The 24,606-nt window shown below is 49.6% G+C and overlaps 1 protein-coding gene across 1 annotated transcript; it reads left to right on the top strand.

The window, feature by feature from the left end:
- Positions 1–357: 357 nt before the first annotated feature.
- On the top strand, positions 358–22,782 carry ECSCR (endothelial cell surface expressed chemotaxis and apoptosis regulator). Its single transcript, XM_054217809.1, has 11 exons — positions 358–520; positions 11,538–11,579; positions 12,117–12,167; positions 14,941–15,054; positions 15,538–15,585; positions 17,479–17,526; positions 18,076–18,174; positions 19,443–19,541; positions 20,131–20,167; positions 21,521–21,620; positions 22,158–22,782. The coding sequence occupies exons 1-11, from the start codon at positions 463–465 to the stop codon at positions 22,164–22,166; spliced, it is 705 nt and encodes a 234-aa protein (XP_054073784.1). The 5' UTR covers positions 358–462; the 3' UTR covers positions 22,167–22,782.
- The last annotated feature ends 1,824 nt before the right edge of the window (positions 22,783–24,606 follow it).

Below are 24,606 nucleotides of genomic sequence, written 5' to 3'. Positions count from 1 at the left end.
GGGAGGACGGGCTCCTCCAGCAGCTCCTCGCCCCGGAAGGACCAACGCCGCCTGCCGCCCTCAGGATTGATGCTGTGGGGATTGGACCTGGGGTGCACACCTTCATCACAAACGTAGCATCTCCCCAAAAAACCCACGCGCCATAAAGAAGCCCAAAAAAAAGGCCCAAAGCAAGGCAGGTCCACCGTGCCACTGCTCCCCCTCCTCTGTGAGAGCCGAATCCCCCCAACAAACTGATGGCGAGGTTTCCTTTGCCGTCGGTAAGTGATGTCTCACATCCTCTCCAACCATAATGGGCTAAAAAATGCAGTTCCCCAGTGGATTCAGCCCGTTTCCTTCTATTCTTTAACAGGAAGCTCTGCGAGAGTCAGCCCGGGCAGGCAAATCGCTCCTCGCCCTCTCGTCCCCTCCCGGGATGGCCAGAGCCTCCGCGGGGCTGCAGAGCCACAAGCCACCGAGAAGATGCTGGCTCCGTCCATCCATCCGCTCCTCTGGCTCTGCGGCTGCGTGCTGTTCCGAGGTGAGATGCTCCGCTCGCACCCCGGGGAGGGAGAAGCGGCACCAAGGCGGGGGATTTGGGGTACCAGGGGGTTCAAACGTCCAGTAGCTGCCATGGGAAAGCTCAGCCTTTAAAATCAGGGGTGGCAGGAGTCAGGTTGCGGGAAAAAATGCAGCCGTACCAGGTTTACAGGGTTTATTTGATGGCGCTGGAATAAAAGAACTTGTTTCCTCGTTAACAAAAGGAGTGTTTGTGGTGAGGGCTGCGGTGCTGAGGCAGTTTGTAGTGACTTTTGTCAAATAAGCGTAAAGGTAGAACATTTAAGTGGACAGGACATTATTTTCCCCAGAGGTATTTTTTTCTTTGGCTGGTTTTAATTTTTTCCTCTCGTCGCTATAAATACAAAGAGCATGGGCAAGACTCGTGCAGAACGTGCTGAGGGACGTGGTTTAGTGGTGGACTTGGCAGTGTTAGTTTTACAGCTGGACTCTATCGTCTTAAAGGTCTTTTCCAACCTAAATGATTCTTGTCCCTATTGTAGCCGTTCTGCTCCTTTGTGATAATTCTGCTTTAACTCCTCTTTCCCACATCGGTGTGGGCTGAAGGGACCAGACTCCTGCTCTGAAGGGTGACAGGTTGTTTTTTCCTGCTTGGTCGGGCACCTCTTGGGTTGCTGACAGCCGTAGGAGTGAGGAGCCGAAAAGCCGTCACAGGAATATAGACTGCAACATCACCGCCGCTTCTAATAGACAACCACCTAAAAATAACGTGTCTCCAATCCAAAGCGTTTGTCGTTGAAATACAGAAGTTGCCCGTGGGTCAGAGCCACTGGGCTGGTAATAACAGGATTTTTAAAAGGCGGAGAATATAGAAACCAGCTCAGTTGGTAGCCGTGTAATTCTGGGAAGTAAGAGAAGATGGATCGGAAAAGTTCTCTCTTTGTTAGCGGCGATCCTGCTGGCTTCAGCAGAGGGGCAAATTGTGCCTGGTGTCAGGCAAGGGGCTTTGAGACCCTTGGCCATAGGGCGATGCTCCTTCACGCCTGGCCAGAACGCTGGTTTTCCCCTTAAAACTACTTGCTGTGGTTCGCACGGGGTACGAATGCCACGGGGGCTGCACGGCACCTTCCCTGGCTCGGCTGCACACCCAGATCCAGCCCCTGGGAGTCACCTCCGGGGGGGACCCAGCAGCAGGTGGAAGGGATGCCACACTCCGTCCTTTGGTCCCAAGCGCGTCGTATTTATCCCCTGCAGCCTGCTTAAAATCACTGGGCCGGGACCGCTCTCAGTAAACTTTTTATAGGAAAGTCACTAAAGTGGTATAAAACTCGGCTGAGGAAAAGCTTCTGCCCAAGACAGAAACGCTCAGACATCTCCCGGCACCTGCGGAGGTGGAAATAACCTTGCAGGAGAGACAGAATTTTCTTTGGCTGGAAACTAATACCTGCCTGTTCCCACATAGGTTGTTTTGTTGTTTTTTGTTGTTTTTTTTTTTTTACTTTGTGCAAGTTCATTAATTTATTAATGAATTTATTATTTTTTAATTTAAATTTCTAAGCTCTCTCCAGTTTTTTTCTAAAGGGAGGTTCAAATACTGTTATTTTGAAACCACCAGAGTGGGAAGGTTTGGAACATTTCCAACCTGTTTTTCCTCCCCCAGAAACACTTAACAGAAATTTTGTCCAAACAGACCTCTTCCTATGAACCGTTTCCATTACAATGGGCGGGCATTTTCCAGACAAAACATTTCCACTGAAAAATTCCTCCTCGAAGCTGATGAGAACCCAGCAGGGTTTTCCCACTGTCACTCCATCCACGGCCCTCCTTATCTGCGCCACAGCCAGTGGATGGATAATGCCACGAGAAGCATTGAAAACTTATAAATATGTCACTATATGTTTTTGATATGATCACAAACATGGGGTGCAGCGAGAGGACAGACATTGAGCTACCAGGAGACCTTCCAGACCCGGTACCTACATCCTTAAACTGGGGCATCCAGTGCATCCTAGGCCAAAGGAGACGCCAGGTCAACCCTCACCTGGTGAAGAAGGAAGAGAAAGCAGGAGGTGGTGAGCAGAAATGTTTGTTCACAAAACAAACTGCTCCCTTCTAGTAACACGAAACCCCGCAGATGACTCTGCAAATCTGACCGAAGTGGCCAGAGACGGTTTCCAGGAATTATGTCCCATTTACAATAGGTGAGTCAACAACAGGTGTCCTTGAAGGTGACGGTACTGGTAAGCCAACACCGGGAATGTTCCTGCTGGGAAAGCCAAGGCATGGGCTTATGCCCGAGGCTGGAAAAGGGAGATCTGTGTCTTGCATAGCACCAGCAAAAGGCACCGCTGCCAAGCCTTGGCGAGAAGGTCTCGTTACTCCACTGCCCAGAGGAGCCCACTCAGCATGACCCAACCACCACAACCAGGAGGAACCTCCCATTCAGTCTTTTTTGTAGACTTATGAGCTGGGGGGGCTGGTTTTACCTTTCAGCTGAATCATCCCAGCACAGCAGAAAGGAGCAAAGTCCCCTCTAGTAACTCTGGCAGCAGCAGCATTTGCAGATATAAAAGTTTCAAGGAGACTTTGCCCCTAGTGCCAGTACCTGATGAAACCTCCTACAAACCTGATGAAACACCAGGGATGCAGTTAAATGGCACTGCCTTACAAGCAGTTGGGTTTCACAGGTTAGGAAGAATCTTCTAACCCCTTTCTGGTGAGAAACCACTGGCTTGGGACCCAGTTCCCTGAGATCAAGGGATCCAGGACACAGTGATGGGACAGGGACATCATAGTACAGGAGTAAAGATAAAGCTTGGGCTGGCCACCCCACGTGAAGAGGAGGCAAAGAAAGCTCAAGTGGAGCTGTTTGTTGCAGCAATGTGGAAAAGGGGTCCACAGAGATGTGGAGCACGTCTGTCCACCCTCCGGAGCACCCCAGGCAAACCATTCTGCCACTGGGAACAGCCACTGGGGACAGCCATCACCAGTTTTGGGCAAGGGAGGGGACCCAAGGTGGGTCTCCCCTACCTTTCCCACCATCGGCAGGCACAACTGCAGACCCAACATGGTCCCAAGGGCAGCACAGCTCTGGGCGAGCAGCTCCAGACACATGATTCAATAAGGTCCTCTCAGACACTAGCTAGAAGTGACTCTGGAGTTGCTCAAAATCTTGGAATCGCACTGCAATTAGTGCAATTAGAAATCAGGGAGAAGCATGTCCCAGCTGACGATGCACCAGATGGGGACACAGGACCGCTGGGCTTTGCGTCTGCCACTTATCACAGCCACAGAATGCTCCCGTGCCTCACTGTCCCCGGATATGAAATAGGGATAATAAAATTTACCTCTTCCATAAAGTGCTTTGAAATCTGTGAATAAAGCCTAGCTGATAGGGGGTCACTCACCTAAAATCTGGACTCAGACAAAGCTTGTCAGGCCAAGATGCTTTACCTGGTCTTTAGCTGCTGCTTCTCCGACACTCCAAGGCAGCAGCCGCACGGTGCCTCCCCAGCACCGACACGCGGAAACGACCGCATCCAGGCAGGGGTGTCCTTCAGCCGCTTCCCCGGGGCACAAGCCAGGAGACTTAAGCAAAGAAAGTGGAAAGAAAGGAATTATGAGAAACTCCTGTTTCACCAGCTCCTCACACACTTCAATCACAAGGTGGGAGCTGAACCGATCCCAGCAGATCACGTTTCTGCATGGTGGTTCATGAACACCGCACAGCCTGGCTGCCACCAGCAACACCCAAATAAACCTGGGGAATCTTGGAATAACTGTAAAGACTAATAAATTTGTGAATAAACTTGGAAACGGTAGCAAGGAGCCCCCATGAACTCGGTGGAAGCGAGATGTGCCTGGTGGGGACCAGTGGCCGACCCACCAGGTTGGTTGTGATGCTGCAGGACATGGTAACGCCTGTGCTGTCCCAGGCTTCACGGATACCTGTCTGGAGGCGCAGCCTTAAAGCAAATACAGCAGCTGGAGCACACAACATTTGGAAGAAAATCATACCAATTAATGAGGACCACCTGCAAGGTGGCCTGGACAAGAGCAGGACCTTGGCTGGAAGTCTCATCAAGGTGTAAAAGCAGCACTGCCAAACTAGCCTGCAACTCGGGATGCTTCCTCCGTGCCTCAGTTTCTTCATCTGCAGAAAACAAAGCAGAGCTAACACCACCCCTCTCCTCTGTAAAGTGCTTTGAGACCTGCTGATGAATAATATTAGACCCTGGCCCAGGTTGCCCAGAGAAGCTGTGGCTGCCCCATCCCTGGAGGGGTTCAAGACCAGGTTGGACGGGGCTTGGAGCAACCTGGACTGGTGGGAGGTGTCCCTGCCCAGGGCAGGGGGTTGGAAAGAGATGTTCTTTAAAGTCCTTTCCACCCTAAACCATTCTGTGATTCTATGAATATTGTTTAAAAGAAATCTGTGGGTAGGCAAAAAGCCCACGTTGGGCTCCATCTCCCATCAAACCTGGATAACTGGTCTCCCCATCTTTCCTTTGAACTGGGCATGGAGCGATTTCCTCCGCCAAACTCCCAGACCCACGGTCAAATCCCAGGAGCAGCATAGCCAGGGGAAGGGCAAGACCCACATCACCAGTGCTACGGAGACCAGGAGCGAACACAGAGCTCTAAAACAAGCAGGTGACGGAGGAAACTGGAACCAGTAAGTGGCTGGGAGGGTGGCAGCGCAGCAGCGTGATGTTTACTCCCCAGACACCTCAGAACAGTGGCAGTGCAGGCAGGAGAAAAGCCACGCTGCTTTGCTCTTCCAAGAGCAACCACGTTCGGTGGAGAAACCAAGCCCTCAGCACGCAGGGTGATGCGGCAGAGCCTGCTCCGTGCACGCGGTTTCCCCGCATTGTTTGTCTCCCGGCTTGTTTTCTTACATTTAAGTGGTTTTTAATTCTCTTCCGCTATGGTCTGCTTCCAGCACAGCTCACCAGAGAGAAGCACAGAGCGTGATGCTCAAGGGATGCCCAGAGCCGGGCGCAGCCCTTGAGGAGGGGCAGAGGAAGGCTAAGGTTCTTTTTAATTGCTGACGAGATCCGGGTTTAATTCCTGCCTCTCTAAATTTTCCGTAACACTTTGGCCAAGTCATTACAATTCAGAACCACTTGGCAGCGAGCTGCCAACCCCCCCCCGTTGTCATTTGGGAATTAGATGCTTAAGTACCTCTGTGGATGTGGGACCTGATTTAGGCTGTCAGTTATCCAGCCTGCGTAACAACGCTTTTCCTTTCTCTCCACCGCAATTTCCACCTTACCTCTTCTGCTGTGAGACCCTCAAGGCAGAGGCAACCTTTCTTAGGCACTTAATAAAATAGGACCCAGGCTTTTGCAGAGCTCTCTCCTTTCCAGGTTTCTTAATACAGCCTTTTTTTCTTCCGCGTGAAAGTCCTAAGAATCGGGTGTTGTTGCTCTCCGTTGCTTCGGCAGCTGCTGCGCTTCGCCCAGGAAACAGCTGCGCTTGCATGAAACGGTCGGCGTATTTTTGTCATTTTAACGGAAGGGCCAAGATATGAACTGAAAAGTCTAATTTTAGGTGGCTAGATCTCTTTTCTGAAAGCGTTTGTTTTACGCAACCGGCAAGCAGAGGGTGATGCTGAGGTTGGTACATCAGCGAGGCTGGACAATGCCACATGGGCTCTGCAGCTCCCTGCCACCTGGGGACAGGTAGGACATAGAATCATAGAATCATAGAATGGTTTGGGTTGGAAGGGACCTTAAAGCCCAGCCAGTGCCACCCGCTGCCCTGGGCAGGGACACCTCCCACCAGCCCACGTTGCTCCAAGCCCCGTCCAACCTGGCCTTGAACCCCTCCAGGGATGGGGCAGCCACAGCTTCTCTGGGCAACCTGGGCCAGGGGCTCACCACCCTCACAGCAAACAATTTCTGCCTCACATCTCATCTCAATCTCCCCTCTTCCAGTTTAAACCCCTTCCCCCTCGTCCCATGGCTCCCCTCCCTGATCCAGAGTCCCTCCCCAGCTTTCCTGGAGCCCCTTTCAGGGACTGGAAGGGGCTTCAAGGTCTCCCTGGAGCCTTCTCTTCTCCACGCTGACCCCCCCCAGCTCTCTCAGCCTGTCCTCCCAGCAGAGGGGCTCCAGCCCTCCCAGCATCTCCGGGGCCTCCTCTGGCCCAGTTCCAACAGCTCCATGTCCTTCTTGTGCTGAGGACTCCAGAGCTGGACACAGCACTCCAGGTGGGGTCTCACCAGAGCAGAGTAGAGAGGTAGAATCACCTCCCTCAACCTGCTGGCCACGCTTCTTTTGATGCAGCCCAGGATGCAGTTGGCTTTCTGGGCTGCAAGCGTGCGTTGCCACTTCTCCCCCCAGGGGAGGAGAAGTCCAGGGTTACGCGTCATTGGGGATAGACGGTCCCTCTCCATCACCAGTTCTGAGTGGACAGGACCAGTCCCTGTGCCTTCGTGCTGGTGCCAGCGATCCTCCCCTGTGACTCCGTCCCTCTGTGAATACAGGCTGGACAACACGAGCTCTTCTTGAGCCTCATCCAAACCCTGCCGAGGTGTCTCCATCAGCTGCTCCAGGTCTCAGCTACAGCAGTGCTGCTCTGTGGAGGCTCCAATGTAAAGATTGGGGGTTTTTTAAATGGCAGTGCCTGTCTTTGGTCAGCATCTGGAGAAACCACGCTTTAAATGTCTATGAGTGCTAAAAATAACACCAAGGCAGAAATACCTAAAATTAATCTTTCTTTTGGTTTACGTCATTCTCTTTTTGTGCTGAGGGGTGAGCAGGGTGAGCTGCTGGCTCCGGGAACATCCCAGCTACCGCAAGAGAAGGCTCCATGGAAAGACCCCTCTGCTCTCAGTCTAACACTCACATCTAACCTCACAGAACTACTTCAAGTAACAGAAATCCTAAATTCCCCTGTTCATCCTCTGGAAAAATTAACCAAAAAGCAGCGAGAGCTGAGTCAGGGCTGAAATGCACCTGCAGCTCCGCTGTGCTCCTCTGCAGCCCTGTGGCTCCGGTGGGTAATGAGGAGTTCCCCATCACAGCAAGAGCAGAAAGCCGTATTTCCCATCGTAAATCCCCCAGCAAGCTCCCCGTCTCCACCTAGAACCGCACAATCCAGCTATGAATCACTTGCCCCCAAACATGCAACAAATATCGCGGCAGTGCTTACGCTCAATGGCGAGACATTTGAGTGGCTTTGATGTTTATTGCAATTACAGCTGTGCTGGCTGCGTCCTAACTATTATCATTAGCTGTTTATATAGCCCGGGCGCTCTGCAGAGGGAGCAGGGCTGCGCTGGCAGCGGCACCAGGAGGAAACAGTTTCCAGCACCGTTTGCATAAGAGTCCCCCAGGAATGTCCGCAGGGAGCCGGGACACGTGGCTCTCCTTTGTTCGTACCCATCCTGCTGCCAGGCTCCATGGCGTGACTTGGGTCTCTTCCCACTTTGACCACGTCCGTCTCCCTCTGGTGGAATTCAACCAGGATGCTAAAGCACCTTCGCCAAAAGAAAACACCTAATGTAACAGGGCTTTTGATTATTTGAGTTGGCAGGGAAGGCATAACAAGCAGCAGTGGCCAGAAGTCAGAGCCAGACCTGCTCCGCTTTGAAATAACGCACGGTTGTGTTTAGAGAAGCCAGGGCCATTTATTCCGGAGCAAAGTGCCGAAAGGGGATCTCCATCCCTTGGCCTCTTCGCAGCAAGACTGGCCACTTCTCCACAGCAAAGATCAAACGCGTTAGACCAGGGCGAGCATCTACTCGGCCAGGTGAATTCCAGGCACTGGAAAAAAACCTGCTTATTCATCTTATTTACAATAACCCCAAGGTTTAATTTTGCAAACGGAGAACTCCCCATGAGCCAGTGCCGTGGTGTGACCTTCAGCAAAGGGCTGAGCTGTGGTGGAAGAAAGCGTTGAGTGCGACCCTCCTCCTCTTGCCCTAGCGCCAGGGATGCTGGAGACAGCCCAAGGGGTGGTCCCACCAGGGGTGGCACTACAGGGCAACATCCTCTCCCTTGTCCTCAGCTTCCTCAAGGCTCTGTTCAAGCGCTCAGGTTGCCGCTCAGCTGCACTGAAAATGCCAGAATAAACCGCCAGCTCAGCACCTCTATTCCCTTTGTCCTTTGGCAAAGACTAAGTGTAGACAATAGCCCTTTCTGTAGCGATTCTTGACGCTTTCACGTGCCATGTACGCTAACGAGCGCCTGTGATAATTTAAGAAAGAAAATGTGTTACAAGCAGCTACTTCTCCCCACGGAGGAACAACACAACGGCTTCTGCAAGGGAAATTTGGAGAAAGAGGAGCTGCTTGAGTTTGGCAGCTGCTAGAGGATGTTGGCCCCTGTGATGATCTCGGCACATTATTTTTTGTGCTGAATGTATACAGAGTACCACAGCATCTAGAAATTGTGTTGCAAAGCTGTTAAAGGAGAGGAAGCCCAGCGACAAAGGAAAAACTTGGCAAACTCTTGGAATCAAAGGAAACTGCCCGAGTCACCGCACGTTCTCCGTGGAGTCGGCTGTGCCCCGGGGGCAGGCAGTGCCCCACAGCGCCCCAGGAGACCGGGCTGCAAAGGGGGACATTCCCCTTCCCCCCAAAAAAGCTTCTCTACCTCTTAAAGAAGGGCAACTGTGTGCCCAAAATAACTTTTTTTCCATTACATTATTTTATTTAGTAAGTGACATCACATCTGTCCATAATCCTCTCTATTTTACCAGACTGATGCTCATTTAACCTGCTCTTCAAAACCTGCGGAGAAGGATATCCCATAATTCTCCTACACAATCGCTCCTAACAACTCACTGTCCTTGTGTTAAGGCAGTTTCCTATTGCCCAGCCTCCCTTTTCCTTGCTGCAGTTAAAAGCCCTTGTTTTCTGGTCCCGTTCCCAATGGATTTAGAAAACAAATTAGTCCCTTCCTCTCTGTGTAATTAAAGATTTGATCATGTCTCCTCTTTCATGGACTAAACATGAGAGTTTTGCCAGCCTGCCACCCAGTACGTTAAGAAGAGAAAAGCAGGGAAAAGATCTGAAAAGTCAGGTCTGATTTTCACAGCCAAATCCTATCTGGAAAGAGTTTTATTGTGCATTCACCGTGATTTACGCACTGTTTTGGTTCCTGTTTGGCTGGGATCATTGTCATAAAGCCTCAGACAAAAAAACAATTATGGCTCCAACACCATTACATGAGAAAAAAATGAGATCAATTAGGAGCTTGCTACTCCCAGCCAGTCCTGAGGAGTGGGCTCTGAGCCAAGCCCCGGTAACTCACATCACCCTGGACACTAAAGATCTCGTTCCAGATGCACACCACTGTCAGGGCACTCATCCGACCTCTTTCAGACACCTACAGCGTAGGTACCTGCCACGAAGTTCATCGCCTACATCGCCTCTATGGCCGCTGGTAAGAAATGGGATGTTGCAGGCTGGGGCTCCTCCAGACCCAGCTGGAGTAAGGTAGAAATCTGAAATCTGAAATAAGGTAGACATCTGAAACAGGTCAGAGCAAGAGGGTTTTAGAAGTGCCTGGTCTTCTTCACTGGAACAAGATGATCTTTAAGGTCCCTTCCAACCCAAACCATTCTGTGATTCTTTGGAGAGAAAGCGAGGCAGGAGCCGAGCTCTCTTGCAGGCTGGCTCACAAGAGATGCAGAGCAGCAGGTGAGATGACTCTCACATACAGGGAGGATAGATTTGGGCTGGAAAGGGGCACACAAGCCCTGCTCTGCCACGGTTGGCACTGCTTTGCTGGGTGTCCCCTCCTGCCACCCCACCAGGCGCACAAAGGCACTGCACCGCACGGCTGACCACCGCCGCAATGGGGCTACGGGCACTACGGCGACAGCGAGCTGGAAGGATTCAACCCTTCCTGCCGTATCTTTTTGTCCAAAACTTGTAGCTCTCCTGGGACTCTAGTGAGACAAATCACCGGTGGGATCAGATTCAGATGGTTTCTGTAACTGTAATGTAGCTTCTTTCATGAATCTTAACTACAGGCAGCACCAGGATCACCGGTAATAAGCATTTAAAAATACCAATTACGATGTGCATTTCAAAAATAGCGTACTCAAAGTCAGTCATCTTTTCAAAGTTAAATCACTTGGGTTTGATTTGAGCTGCTTTTAAAGTGCATTTACATTTTCCAGTTCTTGTCCCCAAGTATGGGAACTGGACGTTTCTTTTTCTCATTTTAAATGTCAGCATTTTCAGTTGGCGTCTCACCTAACCATAGGAATCCAGGAGCTGGGCCTTTAAGAAAAACACCAGGGATCCTGAGAGTAGGCAAGATGGGGGATTGGTGTAGGGATGCTTTGTCATAAATCCACAATAAAACCCCCAAAAAACCCAAACAAAACCACCTTTCAGTTGAGAAACGAGGGACTCGGTGCAACACTTACAGTCCTGGGAGAGCAAAGCCTTGCATGGACCTACAGGTCTACCCACAGCCACCGGGGAAGGCAGCTCCCAGTCAGTCCCAGGGCTGCAGCCCCCTTGCTGCGTCCACGGTCACACGGCCACAAGCCTTCAGCCAGCTTCCCAGGACACAAATACACGGGACAGAGGATCAGAGGTAGGAGAAAGGAAGGAAAAACAGTCCCATCGGGTCCTCATCCATCCACTCATTAAGGTCTCAAGGGAATAAAGCATTCAAATACATGTTTTAACTCTTTAAACAGCTCCAGAGTATGTCAAACAGCCTTTCTCGGCCCAGATTGAGCTGGGGGCAAACAGCTCACAGGGAGGGAATGACCCCGCGGATTTCTACGGCCTTGCATTTTCCCTGTAGCAGAGGAAGATGGTTCCCTGAAGGGTTGGGTTCCATCTGCAGAGGAAGGCATTTATCCTGGACGAATAAACTCCAGTACTAATTTACTCAGAACCCGATACTTTTGCACTCAAGTGTTTGCTACTGCTTCTTTGGGGAAGTCATGTATTTCAAAGCCATTCCTACAGCAGGTGAGGAAAAGCCAAACCAGACAACCGGCAAGAACACCAATGCCTTAGTGACAGTCACAGATTAGCACCGCTAATACTCTTCTTCTTCCTTTTCAGGTACTACAGCCTCCACAAACTCCTCCGTCCACGCTGTGACAGGTATCTCCTGGGTTGTGATCTGCTTTGGATGCCTATTGGGATGTGGATGCATATGCCCATGTGGGGATGCAAACGGAGAGGGCACAAATGGGAACCAGATTCAGAACTGCCACCCGCTGAAGCACCTTCTCCCAGGACCCCATGTTGCCCACATCTGCCTGCCCCACCTGCCATCATTCACCCCCAGGTCTCCAGGGGCTCCCCTTTTTGCCTGAAAGAGAGCAATCCCAGGAAGCCTAGTGAAAGGAGAGGGATCCTGTCTCATCTCTGCTCCCCATTTCCCCCAGATGTTTCCGAGCAGTTCGCATGCTCTCCTCCACAGATCCTCAGAGCCAAGGTCCCTTTGCCCACAGGTCCCTACAGCCACACCAGTGACAAACTCCCTCCTTAGCGTCTCTTGCCCCCGTCACCCTTTCATCTCTTATTGGCTATAACGGTCCCTTTCCAGCCCATCCTTCAACCCTCCCTGGGGGGATCCCACCAACAAGGAGCACGTGTAGGAGATGTCATCTCCATGTCTCTCTGCTTGTGTTACAGATCAATCCCGGTCAACAACACACAGCCCTGAAGTGAAGAACCATACCTCAGGTAACGCTCATAGAATAGAATCATAGAATTGCCTAGGTTGGAAGGGACTTTTAAGATCATCGAGTCCAACCATCAATCTAACACTGACAAAAAACACCACTAAACCATCATCTAAAGACCTAAAAGTGCAGTTCAGGGCATCCTGGCTTGTAACTGGTCTGGCCTTCAGTCCAGCTGGGTCATCCAGCCATAAATGGGGCTGTACAGCAGCAGATTAGATGAGAACAATGGGGAAGAAGGAAATTTGTAGCGTAAGGGCTTCTGATCCAGCCAGCTCACCCCAGATCAAGGCACAGGCGAGAGTAAGAACAGGGAAAAATTGCAAAATTGAATAGGGAAAACCCCTTGTGCGCACAAAGGATGCGACTGCCCGGGCAAGGAGCCAGGCTGGGTGGTGTCCATGTTTCTTCATCATCCCACCTGGCATCACCTGCTCTGCGTAGCCGCTCCCCGTGCTCGGACCGCAGTACGAGCACGCACGGTGCCTCGCACGCCAGCGCTGGCCCCGGCTCCGAGTGTCCTGGAGGAAGGAACAGCAACGAAGTCATTGTTCTAACAGATTCCAAGCATTACAGTTCAATACCGCTCTCTTGACAAACCTGACCCCCTTTTTTTTTTTTTTAATAAAAACTTCCAGTGCTTTGCACACCCTCAGCACTTCCCGTGCAACATGTTCCCCATTTCTCCAAGAGGAAAACGGGAAGCATGAAGAAGCTTGTCCTAAACTGTACAAAGTGTCAGCACAGGGATGAACACTGCCTTAGCTCTAATTCAGTTATTCTTCTTGGGGGTTTTGCTTTCTTACCTACCTTCACGGCAACAGCAATCACTCATAAGGACAGAAAAATATTTAAAAGGGATACGAACCTCTGAGGAATCCCCTTACGTTATTCTCTTTTTTCTGTTCTCCCCTCCTGCTGAAACCAGCTTCGGGACACCACCACGCGTACGTGGTCGCACAGAAGCCCTGGGAGGTGTTAGCAGAGAGTTACGTGTTTCAGTCTGAAAAATACACCAAAACCAAACACACAAGAAGAGATCTCTCCACCTCCAGATCGACATCTGGCAGCCTACCTGGATCTCTGGAGACAAATCTCTTCCTGCTAAGTTTGGGGAAAAAATATCTCCCTAAGCATAGCTACCCTTCCAAAGGGACCCCAAAAACATAAAGGAAAAATGATCTCAAAAAGATCTCAGATTCTGCTTCCATGCCTTATGGAAAAAAAAAAAGAAATTTATTTCTAAATTCAAATATTTTGGTGGAGCATTTGGATAAAAGGTAAAAAAAAAAACCCACACAACCTTAAAATCATTTTCACTCTTTTCTCCTTTTTATTGCGAAGCCAAGAGAAGTCTAGACAAGGAAGTTGGCTATAAATTCCAAACTGGTGAGGCACTCTTCCTTACAGAGGGCGTATTGAAAGCTTTTTACCCCCCCATCTTGCTCCTGATCATGTTCTTGCCGTGCAGCTTTGAGCAGCAGGTTGAGGAAGATGACAGAGCCCCCAGACGACTGCATGAACTGAATTCTTTGTGCTTAGAGGCTCTCGGTGAAATGAAACGTAAAAGTTAGCATTTCAGATAGCAAGCAAACACGTAGGTGCCAGGCAGCTCTGGCCAGTGACAGTGTCCAGTGGTAAAAATACTTTCATTTTTAAAGCAGGAAAAAAGCGGTGGCAAAAAGCAGACTTTCTCCATGTGCCTCCTGAGCTCTGCTGACTCAGCACCTCCGTACACTTAAAAAAGCAAAAGCTAATGCTGAAGTACAAGAGCTCCCTGACTCTGAGCAGGACGAAGGCTATTTCCTTGTCTACTCATGCCTGTGCTTTCCCTAGCCAATTATCCATGACTCCCAAGGAGTGTGAGGACCCTTTGCAATAGCCATGCCCTCCTCCAAGCTGTCTCTGGGCAGAGCTGGTGGTGAGCAGAGCTCCTTGAATCACAGAATCACAGAATCAAAGAAACTTCAGAGTTGGAAGGGACCTCTAGAGATCATCTAGTCCAACTCCCCTGCTAGAGCAGGGTTGCCTAAAGCACATCCCTCAGGGCTGCATCCAGGCGGGTCTTGAAAATCTCCAGAGAAGGGGACTCCACACCCTCCCTGGGCAGCCTGTTCCAGTGCTCTGTCACCCTCACTGTAAAGAAGTTTTTCCGTGTATTTGAATGGAACTTCCTATGGTCTAACTTGTGCCCGTTGCCCCTCGTCCTGTCACTGGGAACCAATTAAAAGAGTCTGGCACCATCCTCCTTCAACCCACCCTTTAGATACTTATATGCCATAAAAAGGTCTCCCCTCAGCCTTCTCTTCTCCAGGCTAAAGAGTCCCAGCTCTTTCAGCCTTTCCTCATGAGGGAGATGCTCCAGTCCCTCAATCATCTTAGTTGCCCTACGCTGGACCCGCTCCAGTAGTTCCCTGTCCCTCTTGAACTGGGGAGCCCAAAACTGGATGCAGTATTCCAGTTGTGGCCTCACCAGTGCAGAGTAGAGGGGGAGAATGACCTCCTTCGACCTACTGGCCACACTCTTCCCTGTGCAGCCCAGGATTCCATTGGCCTTTTTGGCAACAAGGGCACATCGTTGGCTCATGGATAATTTACTGTCTACCAGGACCCCCAGATCCTTCTCCTCAGAACTACTTCCCAGCAGGTCCACCCCTAACCTATACTGGTGCTTAGCATTCTTCCTCCCCAGGTGGAGGATCTTGCACTTGCTTTTGTTGAACCTCATTAGGTTCTTCTCTGCCCATTGAAGTAATGCTACGCTTCCTCTACAGAGCCTGCAGCAGAATCAACGACACCAACCCACTTGAATCTCATCACTCTGGGTCAAAGTACTACAGCCAAATCCTCTTCCCTTGCTACAACGCCGCTAGCGTTGACCATGCGAGGTAAGTATAGAAAACTCAAATTATTGCTCGGGTAGGACCTTATCCAAGCAAAACTGGGGGCATCAGAAAGACTGGGCTGGTCCACACCATGCTACTTATTCAGCAGGAGCGAGTTTTGAATCTCTTTGAGTTTTTGCTAAAAAAGCAGCTCATCGCAGCTCCCCAAAAGCACAGGGCTGGACACAACCATGACCCGGTTGTGGCAGCTGCAGAGAAAACCCAGGTGGCGCTTCACCAGATGATGTTTTGTGGAGGAGCTACGGGCACCCCAGCCTCCCCAGCTGACATCTCCCAAGCTCAGCCCTCACGTACTCTCTCTACATGGACTGCACAGCTTGCTAGCTGCACATCTTGACATTTGTTTGGAGGGGAAGCCTCACCCAAACAAAGTTTCTTACCCCATGGAAACCCAACAGCTCTCCATAGCACCATTAGGAGCAGCTTCAAGAGTTAATTGTCCTTTCCCATGTTTTCTTTACCCAGATGAAAAGTCTAGTGGAAGCAGAAGCACAGCAGCTTCGTCACCTCAAGGTATTTTATCCTTTAATAGAGTAAGAATAAGTTTAAGATAATTTCATGGCAATTAGCTTACTTGGTTCACATGGTGCGGGTTATCTAAGTCTTTATCTTGGGGTTAAGCCATGAGTAACACTCAAAAATCACGTCTGGTATCCCTACAAGCAGTGATAAAACACAAGACCAAATGCACTTATCCTCTGCCTGGGATGAACCTGAACAGTTGAAAGACTGATCGATGCATGGGAAAAGGGAGCCCTTTTAACATCCTTTAAAAAAAAAAATCATTTTGCTTTTGACAGTTTGCTAAGCCCAGCTTGTAAGTAAAAATTAGAGAATTCAGTAAGAGTTTTCTCAGAATAAGGGCAGAATCCAAGCGGGTGGGAAGACTGAAAATCTGACAACCGAGCTGATTCCCCATTAAAGACTCAGCCTCAAAAATCTGCAAGGGTCAAGAGAAACTGCTCTGCCTCTCCCAGCACCTCTCATATCTTCTCTAATGCAGGCAAGGTTAAAAACCCGTGGTCAGCTCTGCCTGCACAGATGTCCAACCAGCATGCCTGTGCCCAGCGAAGCCAACAGCCCTTTGCATCAGAGCAGATCGCTATTAATTATAACCCTGCTTTATATCTGAAAAAGCTCCATACATCTTTGGCTATAGAAATGTTGCTGATGCTTCCAAAAGCCAGGTTTCCTGTTGTGTGAGACCCAACATCGCCGAGGGACGGGGTATCCGTGCCAGGCTCAGCAAACCACGGCTTCTGCCCGCCGCCTGTGGCTAGAAGGACAATTTCAGAACGAAACAAATGGTTTGATGATGACTGCTGGAAAAAATCACACAGCAGTAGTCCCTGCCTCTCCAGACTCTTCTGCTACGTGTGGTTATCCGCTTCTGAACCAGTCAGATGTGTTATTTCATACGTTACCCTTTTTTCTTCTGGCTTTTGGCAAAATTACATTCTGAAACAGTGATGTTTTCCGCAAGACAGGAACCCCAGTTTCAGCTGCACGCCCTGCGGTCCACCGCAGAGTGCCAGGAGCTGTTTCACCCTCCTCCAGGCAGCACGTGCTTTTGGCCAATGCTGCTGTTGGGAAGGTGGGGATGGGAGAGGAGGAAAGAAGATCCTACTCAACCTGCAGATGATCTTCTGAAGCTCTAAAGTATCATTTTTTAGCCTCCTGACGGGGTCTGTAGCTCTTCCTTAAGGTCAAAGCAAATAATCTGGTGGTTCAACACACACCCAGGGGGGCAACAAAGGGTTTTTTCTCTGTACAAGTGAAACACGCAGGCCAGCGTTAAATTTGCTTGCACAGGCATTGGCAGCAGCTGTCACAAACCCAAGAGCTTCGTAAAAGCCAGTTCATCCCACTGAGAACTGGAGTCCTCGCTCGAACAAACCTCTGCGCTGCCACAGCTAGACTGCATATGGTGTACAAGTTAGCCCAACTCACACTTGCGTAATTACTTCTGGCTAACCCGGGACAGCATATCCACTAATTCCAAGGACAAGCTGACCAGTCAATCCACACCCATAATCTGCAGAATTTCTTCCCCTAAGCAGCTTCTTTCTAAAGTCTCGATGTTCATGAGCAATAGCAAACCTATAACCTTCCCGGTTCACTCCTCCAGTATCCAATTGTTGTATCTGCCCAAAAAACTGCATCTGAGACTGCAGAGTTTATACAAGGGTATATGAATTTTGGTTCCCTGAGCTTCTATTTGGACATGAAAAATAGTATTAAAGTGTGTTTAGTGGGAAGGTTTTAGCCCAAGTATGAGTTCCATGTTTTCCCAGATATGACCAGCATTACTGGGAATCCCTTCTCCCCTCCAGCACGCCCATTAATTCTTTTGGTTATTAGATGCCACTCAAGGACAAGACTCACATTCTGCATTTCTCTGTGCAGGTCAAGAGCCCAGGAGAAGCGAGAGTACCACAACATCAGCAGCTCCAGGTGCTTTCTCCTTTCTCTCGCAGAGAGATGATTACCACTAGGTATTTTATAGCCCTTTTCACAGCCAACAGCGAGGCCATCACACTGCTATCTTCAAGGCAGCATTGTGAAGGGCTAACAAATACGCGAGGGATGCTGGCCATGCTATCTAGCCCTTGAAAAGCCTCTAAAGCTCCACAGAAGCAGCACTTTGGGGCAATCTGTTGAGCCTGGGAACGGAGGTTGTGAGTCACAGCAGGGAAGGTGCCATTATGGCAAAAGGCTGTGGGAGGCAGGACAAGCCCCCCGCTTCTGCCTGATCTGTCCTTCACCTGCCCCCCTCAGCTTCCTCACTAGGTCCCTGCAGAAAACCCTGTGGGTGTTCTCAGATTGTCAATAAAAGGGGTCATGCCAAGGCAATCTGATTCACACATAGGTCTTGGACACTTTGCTGTTAACGTTGATGGGGCTGGTGAGTGCGAGTTAGGTCCTCTAGCATTGCTAGAAATCATCCTCCCAACCTCGGAAGAAAGACTTTTATATAAAAGCTACCTTTTTCCCCTCTTATAGGCACCTCAAAACCAGCCACCCCAACGCTGGAGTCCTCTGGCTATTTGCCTGTGCCCACTCCGACAGATGATAAATCACCGCTGACGGTGGCAGCTTTTGGTAAGGTCTTGTGCAACCTGGGGAGAGGAGGGGGGGTCTATTTTGGACACCCAGCTTCAAAGGCACTTCCCTGGAGATGGCTCCACAGTTTTCTTCTTCAGCATGCCTGATCCTGGAGTTTTCAGGATTGAGGAAAAACCCTTGAGAAAAAGACTTGTCACCAGCAGGCAATAAAGCACCTAGAAATACTCCCAGCCATGCCCAGTACACAAGGGACGGACAATTTGGAAGTCCATCACAGCTATGTCTGAGCTTGGGATCTCGTTCCCAGCACCAGTGTTTGCCCCAGCTCCATGTTAGGACAAGACCTGGGCACAAACGATCCCGTGCTATGCCTCTGTTTCGCTGATAATGTCTAGAATAAATACGCTACCCGCCTGGAAGATTAGACAGGCTTTTTTTTTTCCCTGCAAACCTGTTGGGACTTCATTCCCACCCTGCCTTACTGCCTTCCCCTGAAGAGCTCACCCTGCTTGGCAGCAAGCAGCCAAGTCCTCCGCATCCATCAGACTGCGGAATGATGGAGCAAGAGATGCCGTACCTTAACCTGGCAATAGATTTGAAGATAGGCACGGGGCAGATTTGAGACACACTCTGCCTTGGGCTATACTGGCCCCCTTCTCCGTGAAGACAAGCAAAAAAACCCAATTTGCTCATTTCTATCACATTATAGGAAAAAGTGTTACTTCAGAAGCATTTTTAAAAGTCAAGTGTTAATTCTGTAAGTATCGTTTCCTTATATCCTCCATGGGAAGCCAGGAGAAATCCTGAAGCAGTCTTACAGGACAAGGCTCCCCTGCAAAGAATAATTTGATTTATTGATGCCAGATGTCAGAATCAAATCCACACTCAGCCACTGGTTTATGAGACAGAGAACATCATTCACAGTCTTTAGCTTGTCTCTCCCTGTTATATTACGTATTTATCTGAGTTTATACACCTTTAGGATAAGATTTACCAACTGTAGTAGGGACATATTGACTTCAGTCAATCCCCAGTGTAATCGGCTGACTTCTGCCCTCCTGGCGCTGACTTACCAATTAAGTATTTATTCATTAGAAGCCCTCAGAGGCTAAAACTCAGGAAGATAAGCCATTCGCTCCAGTGACTTCTTACTTCTCTGACTATTACGTACTATGCTCATTTTAATGAAAATATTGATTTCCTACCCAAGTTTTGATGACAGTCAAAGTCTCTCCGCTACCCCAGAAGCCGAGGACAGGCACGATGTTATATCAATCACAGACAGTTCTTTCCTCCATCCCCAGGTGTCATCAGCTTCATAGTTATCCTGATAGTGGTCGTGATCATTCTGGTCAGCGTGGTCAGCCTGAGGTTCAAGTGTAACCGCTCAAAGGACTCAGAAGGTATTTTCCTTGGGGCGATCTGTCTTTCCCTAATGAAAAAGTCATCCGCTTCCACGTGGATTTAGCAATTCCTAAAAGATGCTTTTAAAGAGCTTACGCGGTGGGGAGGTTTGGAAGCCAAGCTGGAGCGCAGATTCCGCAGTTAGGAATGTAGTGTGACCACCTCTTCAGAGACCCAGCCCAGACCCTCCCACACAAGGAAACACTCCAAAGTTAAATGGGCAGATTTCCAGAGCTGGGCAGCTCTTCCAGCAAAAGTCATGGAGTTCGACACTCCTCTTCCCCAGGAATCCCATTTCCCACTAGACAGTGCCCGCTAGAGGGCAAGGCTGCTCTACAGCAAGCCGGTACCTGCCAAAAGACCGAAGGATGTTCGTGACTAGAGACAGCAAAGCATCCAGTCCTGCCCCTACGTCACACTAGTTGAAGAATTTTCTCTCATCAGCTCTCGAGTATCCCTCGCGGTGTCTCTAATCTCGTTTGGATTTCATTTGTAACCCTGTACAACGCAATTCTGAATATAGCTGACTTATTGCTTGGCTGTGATGTTTTCTCACCTCTACATCACCAACTGCCTTTCTCCCTGCAGACAAACAGAAGCCAGGGACCTCCATGGTATCGGAGAGGTAAGGCTGCTCACGCTATTCACATCCTATTGAAATTGCTTATTCCAGAACTAATTTTAGCAAGGAAAAGAGGCTGCTTTGGTTATTTCAGGTGGAAGGAAGCATTTCAAGACACATTTGAGACAGGTAAACAAACAAAATGAGCACTGATAGCACCTCATCCTCTGCCTGATGGAGGCAAAGGTTGAAGTTCAATATTTAGGGGCCTCGTTTCAACGCTGCAGTGACATCTGTGAAGACACACCACCTTCCAAAAGCAGTTTGCTTGTCTTTCTTTGCCTAGATACAGACTTGAGGTTTCTGGATCTCAAAGCAGCCTCAGTGAGATCAGGTGCCCAAAAATATCTCCCGTAATACCTACTACTGTTATCTAGCAAGAGCAGGATAAGGGGGCCCCAACCCAGAGACCTTCAGAAGAGAAGCACCAAGGTCCATCTGAATGCATCTGGATGCATTCCATCTAGATGGTCCATCTGAAGCCCATGGTCCATCACTGCTACCCAAGAAGAGAGGCTGCACGTGGGAAAGCAGCATAAAACAAGAGCCGGAAGGGACCAAAACACGTTGCTCCTATTTTTCCATCTGATAGTTTCCTACCAAAGTAATAAACCCCAGTTTGGAAAGAGGGAAAGGACACAGGGAGCAAAGTCCCTAAGTATTTAGGTGCCAAATTTGCATCACCGTGAATGGTTCACAAAAAACCTTAGTGATCGTGATCTGAGTGATCTCCAGCCACCAAGGCAGGACATGTCAGAGCAGAGCACTGTGCCCCGAGGCACCCTAATCCCCAAAGTCATCCAGTCTCCATTGGCACTAAATGCATATCCCAGCCCTCAGGGTAGGGAGAAAGGGGAATTCCACCGTCCTAACACTCGTAACTCTCACTCTTTAGAGCGGCGCTGGCAATACACGAGCAGCGGCATGGGATGTAAAAATATCCAGGGCTCCTTTCGTACGACAAATAAACTGATGGGCATAGGACAGAGGGACACGGTAATGTTTCCTTTTGTCCCAGTTCTGCAGGGCTAGAAGGTAATTCAGTCACTGGGAACGAGATCCAAACTGCTCCTTGGTTCTGCCCACAATAGCAATGCAGGTGACAACGGTGATTCCTGTCGGGCAAACCATTTAAATGCACTTCTCCTTTCCCCAGAGACCTCCCAACCTGTGCTGAGACCGGGCATGGGGACTTTGGCACTAAGGATGGGCCTGAACCAGGACAGCAGCTCCAAGGGCTGGTCATCCCTGGTCCCAGCCAGCTGGCAGCCCTGCCTGTTCGCCTCCAGTTGTGTGCAAAGAAACTCCCTTCTCTCCTTTTCCAGAGTAGTTAATACGGCCTTCTCTTCTTGACAGCTGCTCAGCAGGCACAAGCCAGAAGGATAACAGCATCACTCTGATCTCCATGAAGAACATCAACATGAACAACAGCATGATTTACCCACCATCAGAAAAGGTTTCCCTTTTAAGCCTCACCTTTCAGAGTTAGCTGGCGATTACTTATCTTGCTGGATAAGAGCATGCCTTTGATCCTTATTCCTTCAGAAAGATAATAAAAACCAGCTGCCGTCAAACTCCCAGAGGTCCAAACTGGTTCCTGTGAGCCTGATGAAAAGTTTGGATGCCCATCTCAGGTTTATCAAACCTGCCTGAGCTCAAGGCATCACGTCTACCTCACGTATACAGGTGCCATCACCCAGGGCCAGCCAGCAGAGCTGGAGTGGTTTGTCATTAAACGAAGAGGTCAATAAGCCAACCTTTGTGAAGTCGAGGTCTCCCCTCTAGTCCAAGTTCACCACACCCCTGCTCCGTAGGTGATATCGGAGCACATTCCCATCAGTACTCTCAGATCCCTCCCACACCAGTACTTCACATCATTTTAAGCTGTTTTAAAGCTAAACTAGCACTGGGACTGGTTGAAGTTAATTGCTTAACTTCTTCTGCCAGCCCAAAGAGGCTGCTGCTGATGCACCATGTTTTCTTCCTTTTGCAGGTGCTATGAAGCCAAGGACCTGGAGCTTGAAGCTGACTCGTGACAATCAGCAGTGACTACCTAGGTTCTTTTTTTCAACCTTGGGGAAGAGCGAGGGTGGACTTTATATATAAATTATTACGTCCTTTCTGATCAATACATTTACAGTAGCATCCCACATAGCTTCCTCGCCTGGGGCCTAAGGGCTTTCTCCAGTTACAGCCTGCCATGCTCAATGGTTGATATCTAACTCTATTTTTTATATGCCTTCAAAGTCTCAGATTATTCCAGCAGCAAGAAGCACCGAGGAACCATCTACTTCGCTAATAAACTGCTGCCTTGGATTAATGGCCTTTATAGTCTGCGCGAGCCACTTACAGGCTCGTTAATCAGTACAGCGCCACACTGAGTCAAACCCCTGCATTAGAAGAGCACGGTCTGAAGCTGACGGCCTAATGGGACGCAAATGGCCAAGTGCTAGGTCAAATCCCAGCACCATTGCTCCAAGTCCCTTATCCTCAGTGCCCTCATTGTCCCCGCAGCAGTGGGGATGACCATATCCACCTACCTCACAGGGTTGTTGTGAGGCTATGTTAATCAACGTCTGTAAAGCATTTGGAGAGCCATGAATTAAAGGTGCTGCTGAAATGCAAATTGCCATCGTAAATACTTCATTATTAATAACTGAGCTTCAGGCAGGCAGACGGCTATCTTCCCACAGGTCCAACACGCTCAAAGAAGACTCAAGTGTAAAGAACAAGGTCTCTGCATAGACAGGGTTTTATCTGAGTGCAAAAAAGGAGTGGCCACAAGAAAAATGCCGAGCTACTTTAGCTTTGGAAGTGCAGCCCAGTTTTTCTGGCAGAGTATCCATCTTCTGTACCACCGCTTTGCCAGAGCTTTCCAATAGACCAGAAAAGCGGATGCCCCTCCCAGTCCAGACAGAGCACCCACCTTACGGCAGCACCAAGAGCCACCAGTGCACCCTCAAGTGGCCACAATAAGGAGAACAGTCCTCTGTTAGACTCCACGGTGCAACAGCTCACCTTAGGAGCCAGCTGGTTCACAACCCGAGCCGGCTCAGCCCCAGCTGCCAGCCACTTCTACCGCCTACAGCAAAATAGATCCTTATAAGCCGAGTGACAAAGGATGATGGAGATGTCAATACTTACCCATACTTATCAATATCTAAAGGGTGGGTGTCAAGAGAACGGGGCCAGACTCTTTTCGGTGGTGCCCAGGGACAGGATGAGGGGCAACGGGCACAAACCGGAACACGGGAAATTCCATCCCAACGTGAGGAAAAGCTTCTTTCCTGTGAGGGTGGCAGAGCCCTGGCACAGGCTGCCCAGAGAGGGCGTGGAGTCTCCTGCTCTGGAGACATTCCAAACCCACCTGGATGTGTTCCTGTCCAACCTGCTCTGCGTGACCCTGCTTTGGCAGGGGGTTGGACTAGATGTTTCCCAGAGGTCCCTTCCAACCCCTGCCAGTCTGTGATTCTGTCATACCCAACTTCCACACGACCATAAGAGAAATGATGCGCTGTTGGGTATTTCCGGAGGTCTCAACTGCTTTATTCGGCAGCATAATGTACTAAATCACTAATTCTGCAACTATGTTTACCTCTGCCCATCTTCACCATGACTCCTGCCGGCAAGCTTCGCCAGCTCCAGAGTCAACACAGACCTCCAGAGCACCTCGTCCACCCAGCAGCAGTACGCCAAGATACCGCCTTCTCCTAACGTGAGCATCGACATCCATCAACCCTGAAGGTAAACTGCGAAGTTAAGGAAAAAAAGATCTAGCCAAGCACTCGAAATAGGTAGCACTGCACACAATCCCCTGCACAGTTTGATGAAACATAATAATTTAGCTTGATTTAATTTAATAGGATGGATAAGAGATGTTTACTGGAACGCGCAGTCCTAGAGGTAGCTGTGCTTTGCAGCTGGCAATTAAGCATTCAGCAAAATAAATGCAACGCTTGCACAACTCCTGCTAAGATCCCAACACAATTTCTGTCTTTCACGTACACACCAGGTAGTTTGATGGGGTATTTTTTAAAGAAATGAAGCCGTTCTGGTAAAATTCCTGGAAAGTAAAATGACATCACCCCGCTTGCCCAGCCTCCACCAGACTGGTGAGCTTGCTCAAGCACAAGATCCCAGGTGATTCTTAGGTAGGTGGATCCAGACTGCTCCAGATCTGAGACCTGTGACTTGGTGAATGGAGCCTCACAAGCAGGGTTTTAGCCCCAGGAAGACACGACAAAGGCACGGGTAATCACCTGTGGTATCAGACACTTCAGTAACTGTCAGGCTTTAACTAACCTCCCCTCCACAACAGCCTCTGAAAGGTGTCCCCATGCTTAATTTTCCATCCTGTGCGCTCCTTCTTCCCACAGACTCTTGAGGGTCTTGACAAATAACCCAAGCCTGCTCCGCCCTAAAACTGATCCACATCCAAAAGC

Source organism: Rissa tridactyla, chromosome 11 (assembly GCF_028500815.1).
Source record: "Rissa tridactyla isolate bRisTri1 chromosome 11, bRisTri1.patW.cur.20221130, whole genome shotgun sequence".
NCBI classification, from domain to species: Eukaryota; Metazoa; Chordata; class Aves; order Charadriiformes; family Laridae; genus Rissa; species Rissa tridactyla.
The sequence above is the reverse complement of the archived record's forward strand: the minus strand, read 5'-3'. Positions and strand labels throughout refer to the sequence as shown.

Excerpts from the sequence above, each read along its gene's own strand:
- ECSCR (XM_054217809.1), top strand. The coding sequence starts at position 463 with ATGCTGGCTCCGTCCATCCATCCGCTCCTCTGGCTCTGCGGCTGCGTG. Across the intron at positions 19,542-20,130 it reads CCGCTCAAAGGACTCAGAAG|ACAAACAGAAGCCAGGGACC; the intron begins GTATTTTCCTTG and ends TTCTCCCTGCAG. Across the intron at positions 20,168-21,520 it reads ACCTCCATGGTATCGGAGAG|CTGCTCAGCAGGCACAAGCC; the intron begins GTAAGGCTGCTC and ends TCTTCTTGACAG.